Source organism: Meles meles, chromosome 7, assembly GCF_922984935.1.
Source record: "Meles meles chromosome 7, mMelMel3.1 paternal haplotype, whole genome shotgun sequence".
Lineage (NCBI taxonomy): Eukaryota > Metazoa > Chordata > Mammalia > Carnivora > Mustelidae > Meles > Meles meles.
In genome coordinates this window covers 147,067,687-147,087,985 of record NC_060072.1, presented here as the reverse complement: position 1 = coordinate 147,087,985, position 20,299 = coordinate 147,067,687, and the positions used below count along the sequence as shown (strand labels likewise).

General features: G+C 49.5%; 1 protein-coding gene across 2 annotated transcripts; it reads right to left on the bottom strand.

The window, feature by feature from the left end:
* Positions 1 to 3,287: 3,287 nt before the first annotated feature.
* KLF6 (Kruppel like factor 6) lies at positions 3,288 to 12,038 on the bottom strand. 2 transcript variants are annotated; one of them, XM_046012694.1, is made up of 4 exons: positions 11,695 to 12,038; positions 8,312 to 8,885; positions 6,808 to 6,931; positions 3,288 to 6,365 (listed from the first exon to the last, which is right to left on the bottom strand). In XM_046012694.1, the coding sequence occupies exons 1-4, from the start codon at positions 11,794 to 11,796 to the stop codon at positions 6,314 to 6,316; spliced, it is 852 nt and encodes a 283-aa protein (XP_045868650.1). In that variant the 5' UTR covers positions 11,797 to 12,038; the 3' UTR covers positions 3,288 to 6,313. The 2 variants fall into 2 exon arrangements, with proteins under 2 accessions (XP_045868650.1, XP_045868649.1); XM_046012693.1 differs by lacking the exon at positions 11,695 to 12,038 and having other exon boundaries at positions 8,312 to 9,847.
* Between the last annotated feature and the right edge of the window lie 8,261 nt (positions 12,039 to 20,299).

Sequence of the window (20,299 nt, the reverse complement as noted above, 5' to 3'; positions counted from 1 at the left end):
TGAGTCTGTCCCGTGTCCTGAGCTGCAGGAGAAGACCGGCGATGCCCGCGACGCTGCCTTCATGGTGACCTCACTGAGAGAGCCGGCGCGGGCCGTCGCCTATCTTGCACATCTGGAAGGAAGTCTTGCACAACCAGAGTGAAGTGTGGCAATGTGAAACTGAAGAAATGGATGCAACAGAGCCATGCTTTGTGTCCGTGCCAAGCACCCCTAAACATGCTTGGGCACCCGGGTCTGTAGGAAGCCACAGAAAATGCTGATCTGTGGCGTGCGTAAGAGTTACCCATCTTCGGGGCGCCTGGGTGGCTCAGTGGGTTGAAGCCTCTGCTTTCGGCTCAGGTCATGATCTCAGGGTCCTGGGATCGAGTCCTGCATTGGGCTCTCTGCTCAGCAGGGAGCCTGCTTCCTCCTCTCTCTCTGCCTGCTTCTCTGCCTACTTGTGATCTCTCTCTCTGTCAAATAAATAAATAAGTAAATAAATAAAGAGTTACCCATCATCGCAGCAGTTAAACTGTTTAAAAAGTTAATAATTGTTTATGGCAGCTTTGAATTGGGGGCTCTTAATTTAAGGAACAAGTTCCAGATCGTACGATAGCTTTGCCTTTTTGGGGGGTATGGCTTACGTAAAGGGAGGTCAAGGCCTAGCACCCCAAGTTTGGAGGAACTGTTGGGGACATCGGCCATTCTAATGAAATGGACTTTTACTGAAAATTCTGCAGGGACTGCTCAGCCCAGCACGGCTCCTATCAGGACATGTGGTACCCAGACTCTTTCTCCTCTTTGTCTCTCTTCACTCGCAGACGTTTAGAGAATTCTCATTAAAATTACTTAGAGCGAAACAGAGAGACCATGTTATAAAATAAACCTAGTTAAATACACTTTGTTGTATTGCCTCATTTGTGTGATGCATGGACTTAATTTTCCTCTCTTTGTGTCTTAACTACGTACACGAGGTGATGCTTGCCAATTAATGCAGGATGTCATATCCCCGATTGCTTTCTCTATCTTCTTAAACATTAAAAATAAATACATGCCATCTGTCTCATATCTTGAAAGCAATTCAAAATGGTTACTTTTGTTTGCTCAGGATTCCAGCACAGTTTATAGCTTTAGTGCCTCTGAATTGTAGGAAAGTTCTGTCTCCATTTCGTAAATGTAACTTCATTTTAAAGTGCATCCAATGGAATGAGCAGAAGGCTCTCATGAGAGCCTGGACAAGACAGAAAACAGGGGTGGGTGGTGATGGAAACCTTGCTCTTTGGCATTTGAGAGAGCTGGACCAAATGCTTTGCCTGCTGTTTCCTGGCTGAGCCTTCTTGGGAAATGAATTGCAACTTCATGAAGCCCCAGTATTCCCTAACTGTGAAATGGGGATAATACCTACTGTGTGAAATAGAGAGAGAGAGGCAGAGACAGAGAGAAAACACCCTGCCTACCCAACTCCTGGGTAAGGCACAAGAAACAGTAATCCTCTTCATCATCGCCCAAATTTGGGAGGGGGATAATTCAGTTTGAGAAGGAGGACTGTGGTGAAAAAAATAGCTCAGAGTAGCAGAAGTTTAAATCCTAAGAAAGGAACTACATAGGAAAGCTATGTTCTTTCTCCATAGCAATTACAATACGAAGGTAAACAACTCGACTCCAATTGCCCCCACTGTCCCTCTGTGCCCAGGTCAGCGGGGATGTGCAGAATATGACTGGTGCCTCGGGACAGCCTGAGACACTGAACCCGTCACGGCTACAATGATGCTTTTTATTAAAAAAAAAAAAAAAAAAGGTATGCCATAAAGCACCAAACCTGAATAACAACTATAATTAAAGGGGCAAAGGGCAATTTGAGAACGTTCCACTTTCCATTCTAAGTCAGAGCAATTTTCCCAACAATACTTTCTACTGTAGCAGAAGAGAAGTTCTCTAGATCTGAGCCCAGCGTTCTGAAAATGGTGAACGTGTAATTTGAAATCCACCCTATACTCACAGACCACAGAATTGCAGCGCTGTATAAAACACCAGACACATGTGACCTGGCCCAAAATATCTTAGCAATAAGAAAATTGAGGTCCAGTGAAACACAGCAAATTGTCCAGAAGCACCCAGCTCGTTCAAACGGGAACGTATCCTTTCTTCGAGCCAGGTTTCAAAAAATTCGTTAAACACACTGAAAATTTTTCGGCTTCTATAAATACCCTTGGTCTACAGCTGATTCCTTACGGCTTCTAGCAGCCTTATTTGAACATAACTGAGCTGTTGGGCATAGTCTTCGCATGACAAAGTGGTCAAGTCTTACTAGGAGCCGAGAATGTATTATCAAGCCTTTATTTAGCTGTACTGTCAAGGCAATCCAACCATTAGTCATCTCGACATGTGCCTCGGAACACCACACACCCATGAGTCCTGGCAGAAATTGCATCTGCTTCCTGCCGCCTCCCACACGGCAACTCTGCAAATTGGAGATATTTTTACGGCCGTTCTAGGAAGAAAATTACTTAACATTCCTAATCTGGGGAGGCATTTAAACTTCCCCTCCCTAATTATAAAATTAAATGCCAACTCGTGTAAAGTCTGCACATGTAGCAAAAGGAAGACCCGCGAGGAGAGCAGGAGTGAGCGAGAACCAAGAACTTCCTGAAACCAACCAGGACCTGAGGAAGCTCGGACGTTCCAGTCGTCCCCATAGCCCCTTCTTCTAGAGAGCACATTGATTTCACCCTGTCACTCCCAAGTCTTGAGACGATGTGGAAGTGGACTTGCAGACGGACCAACTGGTACTCATCATACAGCAAATCCGAGACCAAGATCTAAAGCTACTCACAAGAAACATTTCTGAAAACCAAAAGCTACTGTATTTGCCAACAAACCGTACATTTAACACATCCTGTTGGCCCTTAAAATTATATATATATATATGTAAAATCATGTGGTGATCATGTAAACAATCTTTTCCTTTCTGCCGTATTTTACTGGTCTGATCAGTAAATATATATTCATAAAGAAGAGTGGGTTGAAGGCCAGGGCTGACTTTTGGACCTGCTGCCGGTCCTCGGTCATTTCTACCTTCCTGAGAGTAACATCAGGTTCCTCTTTCCACATTAGCTCCCAGGACAGGCTGTTTAAAAGTCAGGGTTTCGGGAAAGGCAGGCAAGCGGCTGTCAGAATTGCACAAGGGATGTTTCCCAAGGAGGAGCCAGGCTGATTAATAGAACAGGAATCTCTTTCGACACCCCTCCCCCACCCCCCACCGGCCCCCTCCCACTGCCCCCTCCGAAAAAGAACCACCAGACTCAAGATGCTGATAAGAATTCTTTTATGTTATTCCAATAAAAAATACATTCATACAGAAATATAACAATCTTGCAAAAAACAATTTCAAATAAAATCTTGTAAAACAAAATTTTACAAAAATCTTACAAAGATTCTTTAGCTAACAGGGTGCTTCAAAAAAAAAAAAAGAAATTTCACTAATAGAAATTTTTTTTTAACGTCAAGCAAAAAGTTTCTGCTTGATTGAGGCTCAGTTATCACCTGAACAGAATGTAATTCTTTATGTCCTTGCTTATTATGAAAATTACAGGCGTCCACACATAGCACCCAGCCCCACAACTTCTCAGTGTTTCGTAAGTGAGACAAGCCGGTGCAAGTTGTTGTGGGTTTCGGGTTTTTTTTTTTTTTTCCTTTTTTGTCTTTTGTTTACCTTCTTGCTTAATGGAATTGTTATGGCTAAGTAACACAGCAGGGCCAAAAAAGGAGTTTCCCCAAACCCAGCAAACCAAGTGCCTGGATTTGGAGTTGCCAAAAGAAAAGTGCATTTTCCCCTCAGCAAAATGAAATGAGCTCTTCAGGTAAGTGTATCCATCAGCCCAGATTAAAAAAAAAAAAAAACAAAAAAAAAAAACAGTTATGTGAGCTTTCCTCATTGCTCATTTCCAGGAAGATCAAACAAAATACCAGCCCAGCCAGACTCATATGTGTATATATATATATATATATACATATATATAAAGAAAAGATCCACACCCACAAGCCAGCAGCTGGATGACCTAGCAGCTGTCCATGCTGTGGTACACCAATTCGGGGAAATTACTCGTTGGAAAAACTGGAAGAATCTATGTGCTGGAAAAAATAGCTTCATCTGCATAAAAAGTATTTTAAAAAAGAATCCCTGTGATTACCTTCCTCTTAGGGTAGATGTTCTAATAAGGCTGAAATTCAAAATCAAACCCTTAGTGTGTCTGAGACCAATTAGTGGGCTCGGATTCCCTCCGTGCCACTTTCAAACGGCCGAAGGTCCCTTATTCTGGACCTGCCAATAATGATGAGCAAAGTCAGCAGTCTGAAATAGATTGGACGCCAAGGATCTGTAGCGAATCATTAAATTACAGATAAAGCCTTTATAAAAGTTACGGTTTTTACTTTTACCTCCTCTATGGCCATTCTGAAATATTTCTTCACAGGCTGTGGAATTTTCTATCTAAACATTCTCATTTCTCCTTAAAAAAATATTTATATATTATCTATATATATGTATATATATACACACACACACATACACACATACACACACTATACACACAAATATACATACACAAGAATTCTGCCCACTTTTTTAAAAAAAGTAATATACTTTCTGTATTACCGACAGATAGCTAGATAGATATGTGGAGCGTGTGCCTTTTAAGCAAATACGTTAACATTGTTTCTTTATACTTCTGTATCTTTAATATGTGTGAAAATGTTACATATTCCATACAGCCGGTGTGTGATCTATACAATTGTTGTGCAAAGTCTATATGAAAGTCTCATGGTGGCAGAAATGGTCCAATTTCCCAATTATCATTTGTTTTCCACTTTAACACTGAAGTCAAGTTGTCTAAAATATCGAGTAAATACTGACTTGTTTGGGGAGTTTCATCTCTCTGTTTGTCTTTGTGAAGGAGGACTTTAAAAGAGATTTTTGTTTCTGTATTATATATTGATACAGTACAATGCCAGGTGAGAAAAGAGCCTTAATAAAGCATGCATCACCCAAACCCCTGTATGAGACCCCCACGGAAGGGGCCACTTGCATAAGGCACCATTATTAAGATCTACAGTGCATTAACAGCTAGAAAACCAGAAATTAGTCCTCAAGGCATAAATAAGAGAAACTTAGCTGCATGAGAAAACAGTTTCTAAGCTTTAGTGGTTTTATCCACCCAACGGAGAAAAATTTTAGCTTCTTAGTCTAATGCAACATTAGACTAGCAATTCCCAGCCCTAGCATTCTTGATACCCAACATATGCCCAATGTCTTCAAAGGGCACCAGGAAATTCTCCAAAAAGGTACTTCAAATTCAGAATCATTTAAAAAATAACCCTAGCTGCACAACGCCTTTCTGAAAGGGGAGTGTTGTGAAATCGCTGGGTTGGGGGGAGGTGGGGAAGAGTTGTGTATCCCAGGCCCAGATGGCCAGGGAATCACTGAATTCGACCAATCCGATCTTAGCTGCTCAGTAACTGGAACCGACATTGTAGTCCTGATTTAAGAATGGAAAGCAGATAGTTCCCCAGACCATGCATTACTTTTTGTCTTATAAGGAAAAGTTATCAATGTGTTATATTCGTAAATACACAGCTTATACGACGGGTAACAAATGAGCTCTGTTGTAGCAAGTAAACAAGCTACTTGACACATTGCACTTTTTTTTTTTTTCGTAGCTGCACCAGACACGGAAAGTTCTCTCACACGGGGAAGGGGCTTCCCTCCCCACACCCATCCACCACGCCGGGGGTCTTGACCACCCACGCCCGCCCTCCATGTTTTCCCTTTTTTTTTTTTTTTACATCTTTTACTTTTAATCCCCCCTAAGGCGCAGATCCCCAGCCCCAGGAAATGATCGGTGGTCATCTCATCTCGTGGGATGCTCCTCGCACACAGAACACTCAAACTCCGCGCTCGCTGCCTCTTGCGGTCTCGCCACCGCAAGGGAAAAAGACTCTTGCCCCCATCACACAGTCAGTAACGAACAGACCCTCCGCAGACAGTCAACCCAACCAGTAACATTCTCAGTGCACATGCTCACGGCAAAGGCTTAGGGACCACTCGGAAGACAGGTACCCGTGGCGAGTCCAGGGCCACCCAAACACCACACACCGCGGGTGCTCCGCCGCTTCTGACATGACGTTTTCGCCCTCGAAAGACCTTCCAAGTCGAGGTCCTGGAGGCAACTGGGTGGGGTGCAAAATGGCATGCTTTGGCTGGAACGCGCACCCTCCTTCCACGGCTGTCTCTCAGCCTGGAAGCCTTTTAGCCCGCAGGATTCGCCGCTCTGCTCCCTCACAGGTGCCTCTTCATGTGCAGGGCCAGGTGGTCGGACCTGGAGAAACACCTGCGGAGCAACCGGCCCCCGACAAGTTAGGTCCCCGCCTGGAGGAGCTCACAGCCCTCCCGGCCCAGCCCCCCTCCGAGGGAAGCGGGGAGTCCACAGAGTCACGGCCATTACCACTCGTACTGCTGGGGCAGGAGAGCCCAGCGCAGGGGCATGCAGAGGAGGGACTCCGATCCGGCCTCTGGGGGATCTCACCTGACCCCATTACTCAACCGTCTAGGCTGCATGGCTGAAGGCCAACCTCCAGAGGGTATGAATGAAATCACCCTATGCTCATGCACCCAGAACCCGGCTCTTCCTAATTTGGACAAGTGGCAGATTACAGACTCTCTGAGAAGGTCGCAGGCGGGAGCAAGGGACAGGGAAGCGCCTGCCTTCTTTGCTGCGGCCTGTCCCTCCCCGGAGGAGAGGCCATCCTTGGTCCCTAGCTTTGTGCACGTACCTGTCACAGTGAGAACATTTAAAAGGCTTGGCACCGGTGTGCTTTCGGAAGTGTCTGGTTAACTCATCGCTTCTTGCAAAACGCCACTCACACCCTTCCCATGAGCATCTGTAAGGCTTCTCTCCTGGGAAGAGAGCACACGACAGGCACACCGTGATTTCACTGAACAGGAGGAGGTGTGTGGCGACAGAGCACACAGAAGCAGTCGGACAAAAGTCAACTCATTTGCCAGCTTGGGGGCCCACCTTGGTTAGGGCTTGAGGGGCCACAGGGGTCAGGGGGTGCCCTCCTGACCCAGCAGCCCTGGGCCGCCCAGCGCTGCGGACGGACCCAGGCCGGGCAGGGCCCATGTGACTGTCCTCAGCGTTACCGTGTAAGAATGACAAATACTCAGACTGGCGAAATACTTCTGAGGTGACGTGTCAGCCCACTGGACCCACAGCCCCGGCGGGGGCAGGGTTTTATTGCTCTCTCCATGGAAACGGTTTCTCTCAAGCACTTATTTTGTTCCTTACTCACTTCCCTGTGGAATGAGGCTTTGTACTTTCCTCCGGGAAACGACACTTCTCTAAAACTGAGGTCATGAGTTTCTGGGAAACCCCATCCTGGGGCCTTCAAAGCACTTTCTAAATGACAATCAAGCAACCAAATCGACCTCTTCCATCGGGCAGACGATAAACACGAATTCACTAGAAGTGCTGCCTGAGGAAATTCAACACGTTGCCCCAGCCAGTGCCCGAGTGGGCCTGCGGGACAGATGGGGGAGGCGGGGGGGCACCTCGGTCCTGACCCAGGGGACCCCGACTTGAGGTCTCAGAGGTCCTCTCTCATCACTGTCCCGGGGCAGGTCACGGCTGACGTGACTGCACGTGCAAAATCACATCCCTCCCGGCTCGGGAATGTGTGTGACCCTTCCCCTCCCAGGAATTTCGTCTGAGCGAGGTTCATCTGAGTTGTGGCCTTTCACTACAAAGCTGTTTTGTTTTGTTTTAAAACTCGTAGCAGAAAACAAAGGCCACGTGATGCACAGAGGACATCTGAGCGAGCACCCAGGGATCTGTACTGCTTCCCGCTGAGCGCATGGCTCAGCCCCCCCCCCACACCTGCATGCCCCACCCCCCCCAGCCAGCCCCTCCCCCCACCCCCCCACCCTCCAGTCTCATTTCAGAAAATCGGAAGAAACTCCATGTGACAGGATGCCCGGAGCGGGCACACAGGCCCCTGATCACCAGGAAGGTTGGAGCGAGTGAGGGATGGGGTAGGGGGAGAACAGGATTTACCTCATGTGGTTAATCTGAAAGTCTCGCCCTTGCATCGGGCACACACGTCCAGTCCTTGAGCTCCTACTCTGTCCTCCCCAGAGACCCAACTCTTTTGGGGAAGCATGAGGTGAGGATGTGTCTGCTCTGCCAGCCTCCTGCGGAGCCCCGGCCCCCTCCCAGGGCTGGTGCACTTCAGTGGCGCCCACCAGTGGCCCACCTCCCGCGTCGCAGGAGGGACTGACCTGTGTGAGTGCGCTGATGTGCTTTCAAGTGGGAGCTTTTGGTGTAAACTTTCCTGCAGCCGTTAAAGTGGCAGCGGTGCACCCGCCTCCGGCCATCCGGGGAGGCGTCCCCGCTGCCCTTGTCACCGGGCTTTCCTGCAGTCCCACTGCGCAGCTTCCCGGGGGGGTGCAGCTCGCCCGGCACGCAGCCCCACAGGTGAGAAGGCTCCCTGCTCAGTTCTGGAGAAGACGGGGGCGTGGAGGTGACGGAGTTGCTCAGGGTGCCCGAGTTGGCTAAGACATCGCCGATGGGGTCGGAGGTAAACTTAGTGGTGGGAGAAAGTTCCTCGGAGCTGTCCGAGGACTCGCTGCTCACATCGGAGTTCAGGCTGTTGGTCTCCAGGTTGTAAGCAAAGCCGGGGCTGTTCAGAGCATCCTCGGGGGGACTGGAGGAAAGCTTCAGGTCCGGGTCCTCCTTTTTCTCCCGAGCCAGGATGATTTTGGTCCACAGATCTTCCTGGCTGTCAAACTTGATTTCGGAGGCTGACACGTAGCAGGGTTCGCTCTGGAGGTAACGTTCCAACTCCAGGCAGGTCTGTGTGAAAGGAACCACAAGAACACACGTGATCGTGATGACGACTAACAATGGAACTGAAAGCACGTTTCCAAAAAACATGCAGGAGTCAAGGGCAAACAGAACGTGGCCGTGGTGCTGTAAGAATTGCGTCTCTATGACAGCGAGAGGAAAGCTGTTTCTAGGAATGGACATATGCACTCAGGAGAAGGACCAGACGTGGGTACCTCTCCAGGCCTTTCCAGGTGGGACCAGTGGCCACAAGGACTGAGGGTCACTAGGCCACCTTTGTCACAGTTACCAGTGTTGACGTGACTACAGAGTTTCTGTAAACCACACAAAGAAAACCAGCCTCAGGCACATGCCCCCCGACAGGTTTAACCAGATCATCTGACAGTCTCGAGAACCATGTGCTTTAAGGAATGCTTGGGCGGCCCTCCTTTCTCACGCACAACATAGAAAGGCCGCGCTGCACGCGAGGCAATGTGTTCTGACATTGCGTGTGTCTTTCTTTAGAGACAAGGCTGAGAGGAGAGGACAGGGCCACACTCCGCGAGCGGACGCAGCTAGCTGAGGGTCCGCACTCAGGGACGTCAATGGAGCTGCGGAGAAAACACCCCGTTTCCTGTAGGGCCCCGACCTAGGAGGCTTTCAAAGAATGCCATTCGCAAGTGCTGCGGGGCCGAGCTCGCACACAACTTTAATGACTTCCACAGTGGCCAGAGAAAAACAGGAGCCGCAACAATAATTCCAGAATGGCTATCTGCTATTGTAAACCACGCAGGAGGGGAAATTCCTCCCCAGCCCTGCTGGGAGTCCCACAATGGACCAGAACTTTATCTACTGGCCAAGAGTACAACTGTATGAGTCATCACTCTGTTTCTTTCACGCAATGCCAAAGGAGACTTCCTTTTGAAATTCTGACCAGCGGCCAAAAAAGGACCCGGTTCAAGTATACATGCAGTGTGTCCCGGACAGTGCCCCTCCCCAGCCCCACAACCAACCTTTCAAGAAGCTACAACTGCCGACAGACCAGCATCCCCTCTCCCCACCATCTCAAACTTTCTAGCCACTGGAAAAGAAAAACGGTAGGAAACATTTTAGAATTAAATTATATCTGCCCTTATCTTTACTAGGATCAGCTGCCTGTATGTCCATATAAGCTGTCCATACAAACGTGACTCTACAGACTTAAATTTCTACGGCAAACTCTGCTCTGTTTCGCAGATCATTTTCAGGACTAGCAAAGCCTACCCAAAGGGCTCATGCTTGCTTGCTTACTTAGCAAATGCTCCTGCTACAATACCGCACACACCCTTCCCCCTCCCCACAGACTCATCACAGAGCTAGCATGAGCAAGCAAAGGGGAAAAAAAACAATGATTGTTTTCTCTTTACCCCTAAAATTAGACGTCTGAGTTACAGTGCATAGGACAGGGCTCTGAGAAACAGTATCTGGAGGAGAGACGGCAAGGTATTTTATTGACGTGCCAAAGAGAAAGGAAAGCACATTTACTGAGATCTTGTTAAACTTTAATAATCTGGCTAATTTAAAATCTCCATTATGCTGATAAGCACTGGGGACCAAAACGCAGCTCTCTGAGAGTTGAAACGCCTCTGAAGGCGACCCGGGAGCTCAGCCTGGCTTGGGGCCCAAATCCCAAATGCCCGAAGGAAACTACTTAGATCAATTTCAATCACGTCCTAGGGAGCAGCTTCTTTAGGAGGAAAAGGGGGGAGGGGAGAGGAAGGCAGGATAGGGCTGGGAACAATTAAGCAGGCCTGTGAAGGTTGCAACACTTTGCACTTCATCCCTTTTAAAAGCTTTCTAGGCTTTGAAACGCACGGAATATATTTGATCTGCTAATTCACTTTGTGACAAAAAGCAAACAGCCTAGCCTGGCAGAGAGACTGCCCCATCCCTCCTTCTATATTTTTAGACAATGGGACAAGTGTCAGAATCTCTCTCCCTTCAGGCAATCCTAACAAACTGGGGAAGTGGGGGGTTAACTTTCTTAAATGTCCAATGTCAAAAATTCCAGCTCTACTAAAAAAAATGCCGGAAACCAAGACTCTTCTCAAACTCAGACTTGAAGCAATTTGGACGGGCTCATTGTCATATGACTGATAAGTCACTGGTTGTGCAAACATTGTTGGCTTTTTTTTTTTTTTTCTGGTCGACAAAAGAAGCAGGTAAGAAAAACAAGGCAGATCGCAACAAATCTTAAGGATTCCCAAGACGAAAAAGAAACTGGAAATGACCTAGTAGAGAAAAAAGGAGGTTTCACTGGTGACATTTTTAATTAAAAACAACAACAACAACAACAATAACAAAAAACAACTCTATGTGCAAACACCAAAAAAGCAAAAACAAAAACAAATTCCCCATTAAAAAAAAAAAATCCTTGGCAGTGCAGCAAGTTCATATGACAAGATCCAGCTGTGGGGTCTGGAGCTCGTACAAGGCACCAAACTTCTGCCAAGGGCTCGGGCCGGGATCAGGCCGCGGAGCTGGCGCTGCCCTCGGGAGGAGGCCGCCCAGGAGCCCCGGAAGCCGGCGGCAGCTCCGGGGGAGCCCGAGCGCCGCCGGCCGCGCCGCTGTGACAACTCCACCGCGCGCCGTCGGAGGCCCCGGGAAAGTGCCTTCCGCACGCAGGCAGCACCAGTGCGTCCTAAGACTGATTATGTCAATTTTTTAAAAAAAGGTATCCGAGCCATTAAAAAAAAAAAGAAGAAGGAACAGAAATGCGCCTGCGGCACCCCGTACCGTGCCCGGGCGCGCAGGCACCTCCGCGGCGCGCCGGGCTAGGGCGCACGAGCCGCCTGTTTACCTGTTGCCAGTACTCCTCCAGGGACGGCAGCGCCGAGAAGTAGCCGGTCTCGTGCACGATCTGCAGCTCCTGGAAGATGCTGCACATGGGGAGCACATCCATGTCGCGGGGGAATGGCAGTCACGGCTGCTGTGGGAACGGGGAGCTGCGCGGTCTGCAAATCGGGAGCGCCGCGGCCGTGCCTGCAGCGCCGGGCAAAGTTTCATGCAAACTCAGTGCACAGCAATTAGGCGCCGCGGGTTCGGATCCTGCCGGAGCCCAGAGACGCGCTCGCGAGCCCACACAATATTTGCAAACACCGGACTGACTGCAAACGTAACCCCTGCAAAACTTCCCTATTCAAAGCTCCGCTGCCAGCCTCCCCCTCCTCCCCGCCTGGCTCCCCCCACTCCCTCCCCCCCACGTGACTCTTCCGCGCCCGCCCCGCGCACCGCCCAATCACGCTGCGCCCGGCCCGGGGGCTGCGCGCCGGTGATGTCAGCTCCGGCCAATGGCAGGCGGTGACTCACAGCGGCCCCGCCTGGCGTGACCGAGCCTCTCCATCACGGCCCTCGCCATTGGCTCAATTCGAACTTCAGGCGGCTCTGATTGGAAGGCGTCCTCGCAGGCTATTTTTAGCAGGGTATATAAGGCGCGGGCCGCCTCGCGCCGGAGGAGTCGGCGCTGGGAGGTGCAGGCAGAGCGGCTCAGTGAGCCCGCGGCCGGCCGAGGGACCCGCTGCTCCCGTCCGCGGTCCGCATCCCATCCCCCGGTCCCCGTGCCCCGAGCCCCGGCTTGGGAGCCGGCCGGGTCGCCCCGGCCCAGCGCTCGGACCGGCAGTCGCGTCTCCGTCCCTCTCCCCGCGGTTCTCGTCACTCAGCCCCCGTCCCCGTCCCGAGTCCGGACGTTCGTTCCGTCCCCTCTCCCGGGCCGGTCACTTTGGCCCCGTCACCCCGGGCCCGTCCCGGGCCCCCGGCAGAGCGGCTCAGTGTGCCCCGGCTGTGGCCGCGCCGAAGGGAGCCATCTGGGCCCCCGAGTCCCTGTCCCCCTCAGTCGGGGCCGCGCTGCTCCCCTCTTGCCTCTGCTCTGCCCCTTCCGACCCTTCCCCCAACCTCGGGGCGCCCTGCGCCCCTGGCCTGCTCTGTTCCCCTCCGGTCGCCTCCACCTCTGACCCTGCTGTCCCCCGCCAGTCCTCCATGCTCCATGCTTTTCTGTCCCCCACCCCGTCACCGCTCCTTGCTCCTCAGCCCCTGTCTATCCTCTGGCCCCATCCTCTTCTGTCCCCTCCATCTTCCTCTGTCCCCCAGCCCCCTCTGCTCCCTTCATCCGTCCTACCCCCTCCGTCCCTCCCCCCAACTCCGGAGCCGCCCTCCCCCTTCTGTGACCCCTGTCCCCCCTTTGTCACCCTCCACCCCTCTCCATTCTCCTCTGTCCCCCTGATCCCCCCAGAGCTCAGGCCCGCACTGCTGGTGACCCGCTGGAGTGGGGGGGGGGGGGGCAGAGCCATGTGTCGCAGGGACCTGACCTGCTGGGAGTGATCCGAGTCTCCCCTTCCCACTCCCCCGTGCGCCTCCCAAACCGCCTCAATGGCAGAAAAAGGGTCCGAAAGGCCTGGACGAGGGATGTTGGATCCGATGGCTTTTGAGCGAGGTCCTTTAGGTTAAAGTGTGGGTTTTACCCTGATTCTCTGAGAGAGAATTTCGACCTTTAAACAAGAGATGCCTGGGGCGCCTGGGTGGCTCAGTCCGGTGACGCGTCGCCTTTGGCTTCAGGTCTCCATCCAGTGTCCTGGGATCCAGTCCCGCATCAGGTTCCCTGCTCAGCGGGAGGCCTGCTTCTCTCTCTCCCACTCCCCCTGCTTGTGCTCCCTCTCTGGCTGTGTCTCTCCCTGTCAAATAAATAAATAAAATCTTTAAAAAATGAAAAAATAAAAAAGAGATGCCTTATAACTGGTTCTCAGTAGGGTCCCAGGCTTAGTGCAGCTTCCATACCACCTGTGTGCTTGTTAAAAAATGCCATTTTCGGCTCCAGCCCCCAAACCTACAGAACCTGAAGCTGGGGTGGGGTGGGAAGGTCCCAGCCATGGTGTTTGAGCAAGCGCCTGCCAGGTCAATCTGTTGCCCACGGAAGTTTTGCCAACCAGGGGTTGAGAACTTAAAGCACAGGTTTACTTGTTACCGATCCGCGGTCCCCAGAAGGTGCAGGCCCGACCTCTGACTGGGAGGAGTCTGTTACCTCGCGGAGCTGCACTCTTGGAGAATCCTCAGCAGCAAGGTTAACACTAAGCTTTTCCTCTGAATGTGCAAACCATTTAAATTAGGATGGTGCTGACATTAAACGTGTTTTCTCCCATATGAATTATGTCCTAAAATATACCATACTGTTCATTTTCAAGAAAAATGCCAAGACCACAAAGAATGTGCATTTTAAAATTCAAAATGGAAAACTGAATTATAACTAGTAGTTTCATTTTTATCTCAAGATAGACTTTAATGAATATCCTTTTGAAGTTTTAAAAAATGTGACATGTAAAAGGATTTTGAGAGGATTTTGTATATTAGATTTTCACATGTTAGAGCTGACTAGAATATACCAGAATTATGACCCTGTAAGATTCTAGGCAGAGACCTTTGTTTGGGAATCTGAAGTTAGAAAAGGTTATTGGCTCATTGTACCTATCACGTAATCTGTGAAGGTGATCCACACTCTGATTTGTCAGGCATTATCACTGGCCTGTGTTCATGTCATTTTGCCCGAGAAACAAAGAGGATGTCTAGCCTTCTGCAGGTGAGACATGTACCTTGGGTCTATTTCCAGGAGCAGAGATGGTTTGACCTTGAACCACCCATCGGTTGAGCCAACCTGTTGACCAGCATCTGGTCATATTTGGAATATGGTTTCAAGAGCGTGGTTTTGTTGGATTTTCTTAGTAATGGGCAGCCATTGCCAAAGGAAGCAAGAATCTGGGGAATATACAAGTGACCAGAAGCCGGCATCCTGGCTTATGGAGGAAAGTCAGAGGAAGGGAGGGAAGTCCTCCCCAAGTCCAGAGAAGGGAACAATGCATATGGATGTCATGGTTATGGTGCCCCACGTACCTTTTGGACCATTAACCATTCATTGTTTTAATAATTTTCCTTATCTGTGTGCCTATAGGGCGTGGATTTGGACCTGAGACAGATACACTCAAAATGGTGATTTCAGAAAAAACAAGAACAACAACAAAAAACCCGGTATAAAAACAGGATCTGTACACTGGTTTTCAAAGAGAAGAAGCGCTGTGACCTCCCACCGCACCCGTGAGCCATCCCGCTTCTGTTGCTCATGTTCACGCCTGTGACTGGCCAGGTATTTGGGACTCTCCTACGTGTACAAAATAGGCACAGCTCCCTGCCGCGGGGGAGGAGGGAGCTATATAGGAAGGGAGCTGTCTTAAAACAGAGGCAGTTCTGCTCCTGGTAGAAGCAGCTATTTGGTGGGGAGTGTCAGCCTCCCATGAGAAAAAAGTCTGCTTGCGTGAGATCTGAGTTACACTAGTCACATCTGACTTCTAAAGAGATGAGCACTGAGGACTCGGAGAAGGCCAGAGTCACTGGGGCGGGGACGGGGGTGGGGGGGAGTGGGACGTGGTAGTTAGACTCCAGCTGTCCTGCGGCACGTGTGGCCTTGGTCACATCTTTTAAATAGGAGACGAAAATGTCTGTTAGAATCCGTTTGGTAGAATTGAAAGATGATGCCTTAAAACCCCTGGCTTATGATAGACCGTCATTTCATAACATGAAGGCACTGTTTCCATTATCCAACATGCATTTGCCTCTCCAGTTCGCTGTTGATACTTGTTTTATAAATCCCCACACTTTTTTTTTGTTTTTTATTTTATTATTTTTTGAAGGATTTATTTATTTGACACAGAGGGAGAGAGAGAGAGAGAGCACAAGCAGGGGGAGCAGCAGAGGGAGAGGGAGAAGCAGGCTCCCCGCTGAGTGGGGAGCCCGACGAGGAGCTCGATCCCAGAACCCTGGATCATGAGCTGAGCCGAAGGCAGAGTCTTCAGCGACTGAGCCCCCCGGTGCCCACACTTTTTTAAAGACAGATGAGTGAACGTAGACAGCAGGATGAAATCACCTGCGCAGATCCCACAGTCAGTCAGAGGCAAAGCTGGGCCCACAGAGAAGTCCGGCACTGCGGAAGAGCTTCTTGGGGCACGGGGATGGCATGGCTCAGCGGGTTAAGCACTGGACTCTTGGTTTCAGCTCAGGCTGTGCTCCCAGGGTTGTGGGTTTGGGCCCCACATAGGGCTCCATGCTCACAGGGAGGTCTGCTTGAGATTTTTTGTTCCTCTCCCTCTGTCCCTCTCCCCATCTCTCTAAAAAAATAAAATCTTAAAAAAAAAAAGAAAAAAGAGCCTCTCTGTCTCAGCCACCCCACACTGCAGATTGTCCCTCCCTCTCTCCCCTTCTTGCTCTCCAAGCTGTGGAGAGAACGTCCTAAACTCCAGTTGCTGAGCATGGCCCCTGTTCTTCTCCATTGCCCTCTGCTCATCTCTGCTTCCAGCGGTCACACTGCCTACCGCCTGCAGAGGCTCTGGACCCTTCCCTGGAGCCGCCCCAGGCTCTCCGTGTTCTGGGAGGATAGAGGCGTCTGACCCCGTAGCAACCCGGTGCCAATTCCTCATTCTCCCCACCCACATGCACACCCTCCTCCATTTCCCTCTCTGGTCACACTCAGACATTTCATACCACTAAGTTCTCTTTGCCACATTTAGAAACACATGGTTTAAAATAAAGTTTGTGTTTTAAACCTAACTTTCAGCTTAAAGGTGTATGGGATGAGAAATAAGCTTTTGGTCATTTCGATCCTTCCTTCCTCTTCTAGATAATTTGGGTAGGGCTCTTAAGAGGAATCTTATGAAGGCTGATCCAAGGGTCATCCCGACAATGCCCCCAACGATAATAACTGATGCTCTGTTGGACAAGAAACTGCTTTTGCTTCATTTTGGTTTTGGTGTTATTACCAAAACATCAATTGCAACCTGCCAGTAAGGTAAAGATTTGCTCCTTAAAGAACTATCAGTGCTGAGAATAGCCAATAAGGAAAGTTCTCTATTGATAGTTTTTAATAGATGATCAACTTACGTGTGAACATAGGGAATGTGCTCCGTGCTCTGGCCTCGGTGGCATCAAAGGGGGAGAGTTTATACACATGCAAGGCCTCTGTTTTGTAGTGGCCCTCTTCTTAAAATATCCCAGTGAACTCTGGGATATTTGATAACAGTGGGAAAATGTGTTGTCATCTATCAGAGTTTTATAGAAAGAAATGAAAAAAGGAGAAGAGAATCCACACTCGGTAAACATGTTACCTATGTCAGGTTCTGTGCTGAGTCCTGCCCGCGGGACCCGGGAAGTAGGTGTCATAACCGACAGTTGAAAAAACAAATTTGAAGCTCAGAAAAAAACACACAATTTGCTAAAGTGTCAGGGTCAGTGTTTCAGTCCTGCTCTTGCTGCTTTCCACAGACGCCCGCCGTCCCCTGCACAGTCCTGCTCCAGTGGGGTTCTCACGCTGAACTGGGCAGGGAGAGCCCGAGGCAGGCAGAGCTCTAACGTGGCTGAGAGACCCCTGACCTGCACCAGCCCCTCCTCCTGAGCCCGGCTCCTTGCCCTTGCTGTCACCTGACTGGAAGTTAATTAAAAGGGAGATGATCTTGGGTGGACCTGACCTAAAGGAATGTCCTTTAAAAGGAGGCGAAGCTCAAAGAGACCATCAAGACAGAAATGCTCAGAAATTCGAACTAGAAGGGAACATCCTTGGTCTGACGTCCTTGGGACACGTATTCTGCTGCTTTTCAGCGAGCTGGGGGCTCATGGCGAGAGCGGGGTGTGTTTTCCGTTCTCATCTAACTGCTCTCTCAAGTGGGCCTCTGTATCTGTGCTCCGGGGCTTGGGTTTCTCAATGTGCCTGCTCTTCCCTTGGCTGCCCAGGGTCCCACCTGTTGGAGGAGGGTCGGTAGGTGGGAGGGTCCCGTCCTTCTCCTGGCAAGAGAATTTGGCTTCCTGGCCTCTGCCTCAGCTTTGAAAGGTTTTCTGCTTCCTTTGAGACAAGGGTCTGGGAGTGTGGGTGGGGTTTCATGCTTCCTTCCCACTTGGGCGTGCGGGGCTGAGGGGTGGGGAGAGCGGAGGGCTGTCTCTGCTCCCCCCCCCCCACCCGTCTCTCTTGGGAGCACCTCCTCGGGGGCCTGTGCAAAGAGCTTCCGGGTCAACTTGTCTCTCAGGCGCCCATTTATTCCAGACTGTCTGTCCTGCCAGCGACACGCAGGCATTAACAAATCATTGCCCGTCACTCTTTTCCCCCATGGCAGCCACCTCTTCCTACTTTGCCGAGGGGGTCCGCTGTGGGGCGTGACTTCTCCTCTGTGCGTCTTCACACCTTTGAGACTTTGTTCCCATGGGGGCCGGCCTCTCTCGGCTCTGAAACAGGCTAAAAGAGATGAGGATTTTGTAGATTATCTGACTTCTTCTTGTTATTAGGGTGTAATACGACTTTCTTCATGTTAGTCAGAGCTGAGCACCAGAGGAACCCAGGCGGGCACAGAAGGTCTCAGCAAATGCAAGGACACCTGAGCGCACACACAGTGGGGCCAGACCTTGGCCCAATCTCACATCCTATGCAAAATCAGTTTGAGGCAGATTGCAGAGTAAATGAAAGACCAACCTACAAAGCTTCCCAAAGAAAGCATAGAAGAAAATCATCATGACATAAGGGTTGGCAAAGTCTTCTTGGACAGAATACAGAAAGCCATACCATAAGGAAAAAATACTTTTTTTCTGATTGACAAATGAGACTTCACCAAATTTAAAACTTCATCAAAAGATACCGCTTAGGAAATTAATAGACAAGTCACAGACTGAGAAAAAATATTCTCAAAACATATATTGAGTGTTGAACAGGTATCGAGGGTATATAAAAGCCAATAATAAAATTTGTTTGAAAATATCAAAATAGAAATGAACAGATACATATAGCTAATAAGCACATTAAAAACATGTTCAACATTATTTGCCATCAAGGAAATGTAAAATAAAACTCACTAGAGTAGCTAAAGTTAAGAAGACCCAAGACACTAAGAGTTGGTAAAGATGTGTGGGGGGTGACCAGAACTTTCCTACACCATTGGTGGAGGTGTGAAATGCTGGCCATTTTTAATAAAGTCGAACATATGCCTACTCTATGACTCAGTTCCTCCATCTTCTAGGCATTTCATTAAAAGCACTGAAAGAACATGCTCACAAATTTGTGCAAGATCATTCATGGCAGCTTAGCCATAACGATCAAAAACTGGAAACTGTCCAGGTGTCCTTCAGCAGGAGAGCTGGTATTTCCTTATAGTTGGTACTGCTCATCACACATGCAGCAACATGAATGTATCTCAGAAACAGTGGGCTGAGTGCACGAAGCCTTGAACACAGGAGTAGCTACTGAGAAAGTCAGACTACAGTAATTTCTAGACAAGGTAAAACTGACATTGGTTGACTTTGGTAGTCGGGGTGGAGACTGACTGAGAAAGGACATGATGGAGTTCTCTTGGTGATGGTGATGATGATGGTGATGGGTAAAGGGTGTTGGTGATGGTGATGTTGGTGGTGGTCTTGGTGATACTGGTGATGGTGCTGATAGCAATGGCGGCGATGGTGATGATAATGTCGACAGTGATGGTGGTGGTGGTGGTGATGTTGGCGATGATAGTGTTGGTGGTGGTGGTGATAATGGTGAAGGTGGTGATGGTGGTGATGGTGTTGTAGTGTTGACAGTGATGGTGATGGTGTTGATGGTGATGGTGATGGTGTTGATGGTGATGGTGTTGGTAGTGTTGACGGTGACGGTGATGCTGATGGTGTTGATGGTGATGGTGTTGGTAGTGTTGACAGTGATGGTGGTGGTAATGGTGTTGATGGTGATGATGATGGTGATGGTGGTGATGGTGTTGATAGTGTTGACGGTGATGGTGATGGTGATGGTGTTGATGGTGATGGTGATGGTGTTGATGGTGATGGTGTTGGTGATGGTGTTGATGGTGATGGTGTTGGTAGTGTTGACAGTGATGGTGGTGGTAATGGTGTTGATGGTGATGATGATGGTGATGGTGGTGATGGTGTTGATAGTGTTGACAGTGATGGTGATGGTGATGGTGTTGATGGTGATGGTGTTGGTAGTGATGGTGTTGGTAGTGTTGACAGTGATGGTGGTGGTAATGGTGTTGATGGTGATGGTGATGGTGATGGTGGTGATGGTGTTGGTAGTGTTGACGGTGATGCTGATGGTGTTGATGGTGATGGTGTTGGTAGTGTTGACAGTGAAGGTGGTGGTGGTGGAGATGGTGATGGTGGTGATGATGGTATTGATGATGATGATGGCGATGATGGTGGTGATCATGGACCTGTTCTATATCTGGATATAGGTGTGTGGTTGCACAGGTGATTGCATTTTTCTGAATTGATCCGATGGTACATTTAAGACTTGTGCATTGAGCTTTCTGTAAGTTCTTCCTCCCCCCATCTAAACAAAGAACTGTACACAAACACGGGACTCTGGCTATTATGGTGTGCAAGTTGCAGAGGGGAAGTACACT